At 35.1% G+C, this 9,647-nt stretch overlaps 1 protein-coding gene across 1 annotated transcript; it reads right to left on the bottom strand.

Moving 5' to 3' along the window:
• Positions 1–836: 836 nt before the first annotated feature.
• LOC137644662 (uncharacterized) lies at positions 837–9,404 on the bottom strand. Its single transcript, XM_068377614.1, has 5 exons — positions 9,321–9,404; positions 3,982–4,379; positions 3,322–3,533; positions 1,863–2,649; positions 837–1,496 (listed from the first exon to the last, which is right to left on the bottom strand). Exons 1-5 carry the CDS (start codon positions 9,402–9,404, stop codon positions 1,442–1,444), a joined length of 1,536 nt encoding a protein of 511 aa, XP_068233715.1. The 3' UTR covers positions 837–1,441.
• Between the last annotated feature and the right edge of the window lie 243 nt (positions 9,405–9,647).

Here is a 9,647-nt window from a genome sequence, read left to right as displayed (position 1 = left end):
ATTGGTTTGGAGATGCAATTGAAAACCCTACAATTGTTTCCCACAATTGGGAACCTTACAATCATTTACCAAGAACAAGAACCTTTTGCTTGTTTACCGCATTCGCTAACCTTACAGTCATTCACAGCAATCGGGAACCTTGTGATAGTTTACCGCGATTGGAGAACTTACGATTGTTTACAGCGATCAAGAAACTTTCGATCAGATTGTGTGATCGGGAGGATTACAATTGGTTCCCTCAATCTGAATTTCTGTGATTGCTAACCTTACAATCAGGAATAACTGTCAGAACTTACGTTAATGCCTCAAGTGATCGTCACCTCTTGGTCAAGTCACTAGGGAACCAGTTTACAAGGTTTTTCTAGCTTGAGCAAGTCTTAACCCTTTTACCCCCAAAGGACGTACTGGTACGTTTCATAAAACTCATCCCTTTACTCCCATGGACGTACCGGTACATCCTTGCAAAAAACTTCTATTTACATTTTTTTTTGCATATTTTTGATAATTTTTTGAGAAACGTCAGGCATTTTCCAAGAGAATGAGACCAACCTGACTTCTCTATGACGAAAATTAAGGCTGTTAGAGCAATTTAAAAAAAATATGATGCAAAATGTGCTTGAAAAAAAATAACCCCCTGGGGGTTAAGGGTTGGAAAGTTCCAAATAGCCTGGGGGTAAAAGGGTTAAACGCCCTTCCAACAGATGGCCAGGCAGGAACATTTTCAATAGGCAACTACAATTTTCAACCAAAAGATCATTATTGAATATTCCTTATATAGAAGAGGTTACATATAAATAAAACTTCAAATTTTTAAACTGTACAAAGCATTTTATTAAGTTAAATGTACACAATTAAATCTAGATCAGCGTTTAGTATAACGCTGTTTATCACGTGAATTTGAATGAAATGTTTATGCCAGTGATTGCTAATGCTGTATGAAATTTTGAGCATATCTTCAGTTACAATGACAGACTATACGTTCTCTGCATTTTTTCTTACTGTAGGAACATGGTTTACGTAAACTTAGCACTTGAAATATCATCAGTTTTCCTGCTAACTTTTTTTTTCATTTTTATGAGTATATTGCTTTATGAATTTTTTGTATTTTTAAGAGTGTATAGGATTACGGTAAATGTGCATAGATATTGCGATAAATCTAAGATTAATACTGTAATGGGATTTATTCAATACACATGAAAGTTTTAATACTAAGTCACTCAAAGAAAATTCACTTGCGAACTCTCATGGTTTTACTAAAGCAATGCAAGCGTGGCCAAAAATACTGTTTGTGGAACACTGAGACATCTCTCGTGATTCGGGGAAGGTTGCCGTGCACGATCTGCAGTAGACCGTAGGATGATGATGCCCATATTGGTAAGCAAAGAAACATGATTTTGCTCATAAATATATAATTTAAGAGTGGAGCAAAGTTCAGATTTCCCTACCACATATCAGACATCTCGTCAGTTTGAATTTCTACGACCTCGTCCTTCAACCTGAAAGAGAAAAGAACAGATCAGACGAGATATACGCAGTTGTTAAGGAAGCTGTTCTAATAGAAATTGTCTTTATGGAATGGCAGGTTAATCATGAAGGAGGCTATGAATAGTTTATACAATTAACATTTCTTCTGAAAAAATTAAACTTATTTAAAGAAAACAAGTATCTCACTGAATCTAATGCCAAAATATAAAAGTCAACTTCAGTAATATATCATATTTTCCATATAAAGCATTAGATTGTCTTTGTTTGTTTACTTTTGTCATGATGAAGCAGTTTGCATTTATGTGATCAAGGTATGCAGTGTGTGTTTTATATCTGATGTAGGCTACTCGTTTATTATTTTTTGCTTTAAACCTTACCTTTGCAGTTGGCCTCTAGAGTCAGTTCTGTGGAAGACAATAATGTTTCCAGAATTGTTTCTTGTAACGGGGGCATGAGGGTTCTCCTCATTGGATATTTTTCTAATGCTTGGGTCTCGGGACAACATGCCGATACCAAATGAAGATAATGAGGAAGACACGGATTGACTTGAATCCTGTCTCAACATATTAACACCAACGGGCATGACAGGAGTCGACCCTCCGGGATGGACACTAGGTCCTGGTATCGCAGTTTCTTCAAAATTAACGCTTTTGGGCGAAGACGCTATCGACGCAGATGAAATGCTGCTCTGTTTAGAGTCTGTCCTCTGGAAATGCTTTGTTTTCTCTTCGTAATCAGACAACTGCGGAATATCCAAAAATTGCTGTGATCTTGTAGATGCATTCCTAAAGTTGACGGACTTTGTAGATTTCTTGGAATCTGTTCGCATCATGATGCTCGAGTACCGAAGAGACTTGGTGGGTTCCAGTTCGAAGGCGTGGTTGTCAATGCCTGGGACGGTGTTGGTTTCATTCTCACTGTTGTTCTCCTTTCCGCGTTTGGAAAGACGTCTCAGAAGTCTAGAGCCGGCAGTGAGACCGGCATTCAGGGGTTCCTCTAGACGTGGGATCTTGAAACGCCTCTTGCGTGTGTCATGGGAATCCTCAATGATGATGTGGCGATCATAAGGTGTGTCAAAGTCTACTTCCAAGATAGTGGAGAATTTGTGGGGGTAAATCCAGTCCACTATTGAAATTATCATCCCTGATATTGCCATAATGCTTCCTGGAATAGAAAGAAATAAGAATTAGTATTTTAATGTTACAATATGAGCAGTTCTAATATTTCGAAGATATATTAGGTTGATGTTTTCAAGTATTTCGATGATCGACAGAGGTTCGACGTTTGTAGAATTTTTTATATTCTATTTTCTATCATTTGTTTATATCAATAGTTAGAGGAGCAAATTTTCAAACAGATAAATCTTAGTATATTGAGAATGATTGAAAGCCAGAAAATGAATATCAGATCACCCAGTTATTAGTATGAAAATTGTTTCTCTGACTGCGATATCTTGCGTGTTTAGTGACTGTTCAAAAGTTACAACTAGCAGCAAATGTTTTCATGTTGAAGAGGCTGACATAAGTCTTTATAGTTTATATATGGAATATCTGTTTTAATGTTATCGTTTTTAAAATATTTTATTTTAATTGTTCATCACTTCTTATATCGTTTATTTTTTTCCTTATTTCCTTTCCGCACTGGGCTATTTTTCCCTGTTGGAGCCCTTGGGCTTATAGTATCTTGCTTTCCCAACTCTGGTTGTTGCTTAGTTAGTAATGATATAATAATAATTAATAATAATAATAATAATATTAATAATGATAATAATAATAATAGCTATTGCCTCGTAGAGGCGTGCTTTCAAAGACAAGACGATTTACTGATGTCACTTACCCACAATGAGTGTGAGCCAGAAACACCAGCCTAGTCTGAACGTGATAATGGCTTCCTCAAATCGCATCACTAGGGGCTTCTCTGGCATTAGAAGGTAAAAGATTGCCGTTGCGAGACACATGAAACTTCCACTGATGACCATCATGTAAGCTCCGTAGCGGGGGACGTTCACCATCAGTATGTTCATCAGCAGCCATGAGGCAAATGACGACCTGGTTATGGGGGAGAGAAATATGTGTTGATTAGTAATGCAAGTTAATTTTTATAGTTTTTTAACATATCTTCCTATTTGGATGATTAAGGAAAGGTATTGGGATATGGGAATTATCCTTGATAAACCTGTGTGAAACAATTGGATTAATTGCCTCTTGATACCTAAACTATATGCAAGCTAGAAGAAAATTTATAAGGAAAATTTTGAATAAATGAAGATATCTTGGACCAGATTTTCACACAACATTTCATAAATAATTATAAGGGAAGGTATTGAGAAGCATTAAATATCCCTAAAGTTGGTGACTTATAAAGAGGAATTATTGAAACTATAGAAGAAACAATGGATTACAGCATAGCCTACACAAGTATTTGACATGTAATATATCTGGTGAAGAACTCAGTAAGAGTACACAAATCGAAACATTACTGAAGACGCGAACTTACCACAGAAGAATATTGGTATAATATCCTGCATTACGGTAGTATCTTCCCCAGGCAAAGCCCTCATTATCGAGGGTGAGGTACTCGGCCACGGTGAGGATGGGGTAAGGCAGCCCCTTGACCAGGGCTGATCTGTAATGCTCCCTCATATCCGATGTCTTGATCCAGTGGAAGCGCTCGTTGAAGTTGATGTCGAGGCTCCGGTTGTGTTTGGGGATGACACACATCGTTATGTTGACGTGGTCGAGACCGATCGCCACGCCCAGGTTGGCGTCGATCTTCTCCCTGGAGAAGGCGCGGTAGGAGGACCTGATGACTCCGTTGGCGACGTGCCAGGAAGAACCAACATTGCATACTGAGGGAGGAAGTAATCGGTGACGGTTAGTTTCGTCAAAGACCTTCTACAGATTTCGGTTTATATTAACAGAAATATTTGCGTTGTCAGAATCTGTGATATATAATTGCAGATTTCTTATTAGTACCCAGATATTATAGAACCCATACACGTATTTATTGTTTGTTACTGAATACGTAGAAGAAATTTATGGAAAATGTATGTCATTTGTTACATGTTCTAGATTGAAATTAAAGCATTGACATTATTAATAATTGAAAACGAATGATGTATGAATATCACATGTTGTATGTGACTGAACTCGTATAAGAAATTTATGGAAAATGTATGGTATTTGTTACATATTCTAGATTGAAATTAAAGCTTGGGCATTATTAATTATTGGAAACGAATGATATATGAATATCACATATTTGTTGTATGCGACTGAAATCGTAGAAGAAATTTATCGAAAATGTATGGTGTGTTACATATTCCAGATTGAAATTAAAGCTTGGGCATTATTAATTATTGGAAACAAATGATGTATGAATAAACATAAGGAAATATATTTTACAAATACAGCACAGTAATAAAAGCATAAACAGGCAATGCTATGGTACTATAAAATTTTCAAATACAGTACCTGTTAAATATAGCTAACAGGTTTGAGACCTTTATGTTAATGGTACTCTTAACTGTTTGCTATTATGCTTGAAATAAACGTATAGAAATAGAAGTACGAATTACAAAGCAATGATTAGTAAAATCAAACAAGACAACAGAGTTGAGAATAAAAAGGGAATTTACTCTTATGAAATATAGAAAAGGGATGAGGGTGCCTTGTACAGGGTTCATTAATATTCGACGTTGGTCCCAATTGTCGATGTTATTGGATCGTTAAAGAGGTCTTGGAAGGGTTTAGAAATCTTTGACATCTGGGAATGCTTTCTAGTATTTTAACTTTCATTTTAATCAATTTTTCTGGTCCTGTGAATTAGTTCTATAATATAATTGATTTTTATCCTGATTAACACTGTATTCAAGAATGTTAATTATGAAATCTTTTTTCTCTATTGATAGATATCGTGTTTTGTTTTTTATTTGATTTAGCCAAAGGTGGCTTATATGCTGCTCATGAATGGCAGAGGAAAGGGACAGTGACATTGGCCTATCAAGCAGGACAATGCCCTAGAGACTGACCATATATACTTATGATCAGTACCCAAGCCTCCTCTCCACCCAAGCTATGACTACTGATGGCTCAGCAGATAGACCTATAGGCTTCCCCTAACCCCCCATCCTTAGCTCACAAGGATGGTGAGTTTGCAGCGACCAAAGAAACTAATCTTTCCATGAGATCACTGCTAGAGAACTTTATTCTTAAAAGAGGCAGTTTTAGTGATTTGTTTGAATTTTAAGAAATTAAATTTTTATAAGCATCCCTTAAACATTAGCCTGTCAAGCAAGTTTGCTGGCCTTTTTAAAGGTTTTCTATTGTATAAATCGATATTCATCATCTCCTCCTACGTCTATTGACGCAAAGGGCCTCACTTAGATTTTGCCAGTCATCTCTATCTTGAGCTTTAGATTCAATACATCTCCATTCATCATCTACTTCGCGCTTCATAGTACTCAGCCATGTAGGCCTGGGTCCTCCAACTCTTTTAGTTCCTAGTGGAGCCCAGCGATACTTTTGATTTTTTTTTTTTTTTATTAAGGGGTGGTCATGAAGGAACAGATTAGGAATGGGCATCATTTTCTCTCTCTCTCTCTCTCTCTCTCTCTCTCTCTCTCTCTCTCTCTCTCTCTCTCTCTCAAGTTTGCTTAAAGAGAGAACACTTTTCAATGTAACTAATCTAATTTAGTTTGATTACTCACAAACTAGATTATTTTATGATATTTTATATTTGTGGGCCGAGAGATGTATAATGTATATATCTATATAATATATACCTATATATACATATATATATATAATATATATATATATGTATATGCTTATATATATATATATATATATATATATATATATATATATATATATATATATATATATATATATATATATATATATATATATATATATATCTATATATATATATATATATATATGTATATATATATATATATATATATATATATATATATATATATATATATATATATATATATATATATATATATATATATATATATATATATATATATATATATATATATATATATATATATATATATATATATATATATATATATATATATATATATATATATATATATATATATATATATATATATATATATATATATATATATATATATATATATATATATATATATATATATATATATATATATATAGTAATACATATAGTAATACATATACTGCATGTATATGTGTATAAATATAGACATATTTATATATATATATATATATATATATATATATATATATATATACAGTATATATAACCTATGAAAAAATCCTGTTTGCTCAGCATTTTGACATGTATTAAAACCCCTTTTTTCCTTTACTTTCGTTCAGTGCCATCAAGGGCAACGAAAATAAGAGAAGCGCCTATCTGTAAAAGGACGAAGCCAAGCAGTCTCTTCACCCCTGATGGAAATGTAGGCTTCCGGGGGCATTCCTTCTCAAGGTCCCTTTAACCACGGTTTTGTTGTTCTCCCCTACTTAGAGGACCCTCCAGGGTCTATGTACCCTCTAGGGCCCTTCCCTTCCTCCATCTATCCTTTCCCTTCCCTCCCCTGAAAGGTATCTATTCTCTCTTCCTCTTGGGATGAGAATGGGAGGAATAATTATATACTCTGGGATGGTTCGTCTGGTCATCCGTCTTCTTGTGGTTACAGCTCAAGTTGCCCAGACATACATACATACATAGAGACAGACATCTGTGGATTCTGGTTTAGTTGAAAGGAGAGGGAATGGAATCAGACATACAGATGGACATATTGCAAGAAGAGGGACTTAAATCAGACAAACAGATTGAAAGAAGAGGGACTTGAATCAGGCAGATAAATTTAAAGAAGAGGGACTTGAATCAGCAGACATATTGAAAGAAGAGGGACTTCAATCAAGCAGACAGATGTAAAGAAGAAGGACTTTAATCAGCAGACATATTGAAAGAAGAGAGACTTGAATCAGGCAGACACATTTAAAGAAGTGTGACTTGAATCAGAGAGACAGATTTAAAGAAAGGGAACCAGATTCTGACAGACAGATTGAAAGAAGAGGGACTTGAATCAGGCAAACTGATTGAAAGAAAAGGGACATGAATCAGGCAGACAGATTTAAAGAAGAGGGACTTGAATCTGGCAGACAGATTTAAAGAAGAGAGACTTGAATCAGGCAAACTGATTGAAAGAAGAGGGACTTATATCAGGAAGACAGAATGAAAGAAGAGCGACTTGAATCAGCAGACAGATTGAAAGAAGAGGGATTTGAATCTGGCAGACATATTCAAAGAAGAGGGACTTGAATCAGGCAGACAGATTAAAAGAAGAAGGACTTGAATCAGACAGACATATTGAAAGAAAAGGGACTTGAATCAGGCAGACAGATTTAAAGAAGAGGGATTTGAATCAGGCAGACAGATTTAAAGAAGAGGGCCTTGAATCAGCAGACATATTGAAAGAAGAGGGATTTGAATCAAGTAGACAGATTTAAAGAAGAGGGACTTGAATCAGGCAAACTGATTGATGGAAGAGTGACTTGAATCAGGTAGACAGATTTAAAGAAGAGGGACTTGAATCAGCAGACAGATTGAATAAGAGGGACTTGAATCAGGCAAACTGATTGATGGAAGAGTGACTTGAATCAGGCAGACAGATTTAAAGAAGAGGGACTTGAATCAGCAGACAGATTGAAAGAAGAGGGACTTGAATCAGGCAAACTGATTGATGGAAGAGTGACTTGAATCAGGCAGACAGATTTAAAGAAGAGGGACTTGAATCAGCAGACAGATTGAAAGAAGAGGGACTTGAATCAGGCAAACTGATTGATGGAAGAGTGACTTGAATCAGGTAGACAGATTTAAAGAAGAGGGACTTGAATCAGGCAGACAGATTTAAAGAAAAGGGACTCGAATCAAGCAAACAGATTGAAAGAAGTGTGACTTGAGTCAGAGAGACAGATTTAAAGAAAGGGAACTTGAATCTGCCAGACAGATTGAAAGAAGAGGGACTTGAATCAGGCAGACAGATTTAAAGTAGTACTTGAATCAGACAAACAGATTGAAAGAAGAGGGACTTGAATCAGGCCGACAGATTTAAAGACGGGGAACTTGAATCAGACAAAGAGATTGAAAAAAGGGGGACTTGAAATTAATGAAGAATTTTAAGAAAGACATACAGGAGAGAATTCTGATTTAGTTGAAAGAAGAAGGAGTGGTATCAGACAGACATACGTATAAATGAGTGAATTTCAATTAATGAAGAATTTTTAGACAGAACGAGACAGATAGATAGACAAGCAGCCACACACAGACAGATAGATGAAATTCTTGTTTAGTTGGAACAAGAGGAACTTGAAGTTAGTGAAGAATTTTGTATAAAGAATAAAGGAAATGTTTTTAGGGTTGGAATGTGTGTAATGAAAAGAATGCAGCACAAATATTTAAGCGATGATAAAGAAGCGAAGGATTTGAAGTGAACTGCGGAAAGAAATTGCCTTTTTGTAAAGGATATACTTTAGTAGGGCAATACATAATGCATTACTTGCCAAAGCGTACTTGGAGATAACTAACATTATGACGGTGGTTTCGCGAATGCTAGGTATTAGCACATGGTCATATTACGCGTCATTATGCGTTTGGAATATTCATGAGGTTTAAGGCGGAAGTTAGGCTACGTTTAGTCTTGTTGGGTCGTAATTGGGTGACCTTTAATTAACACTATATATATATATATATATATATATATATATATATATATATATATATATATATATATATACATATATATATAAATATATATATCACTTTCTCACTTTCTTAGTGGGGACACCAGAACGTGGTGAAAGGGGTTGCATATTGCCATGATCAGCAAAGCTGTACTCGTCAGGGCCGCCCATACTAGGTTGGTTTGCTTTGAGCATTCAGACATAAATCTCCCACCATCATCAAAGGTTAGCGTGTTGATTAAAACTGGCCAAACCCCAGACATGAATTGGCATGTCTGAGGCCTTTGTCCTGCAGTGGACTAGAAATGGATGCAGTTATATATATATATATATATATATATATATATATATATATATATATATATATATATTATATATATCTATATATATGTATATATATATAATATATATATA

This window comes from Palaemon carinicauda, chromosome 7, assembly GCF_036898095.1.
Source record: "Palaemon carinicauda isolate YSFRI2023 chromosome 7, ASM3689809v2, whole genome shotgun sequence".
NCBI lineage: Eukaryota > Metazoa > Arthropoda > Malacostraca > Decapoda > Palaemonidae > Palaemon > Palaemon carinicauda.
This window is presented reverse-complemented; position numbering and strand designations above follow the sequence as displayed.

Coding starts and splice junctions, on each gene's coding strand:
- LOC137644662 (XM_068377614.1), bottom strand. CDS start 9,404: ATGGGCGGCCCTGACGAGTACAGCTTTGCTGATCATGGCAATATGCAA. Junction 4,380..9,320: donor CTGGTGTCCCCACTAAGAAA/GTGAGAAAGTGA, acceptor CGAAATCTGTAG/AAGGTCTTTGACGAAACTAA. Junction 3,534..3,981: donor TATACCAATATTCTTCTGTG/GTAAGTTCGCGT, acceptor CCCCATAACCAG/GTCGTCATTTGCCTCATGGC.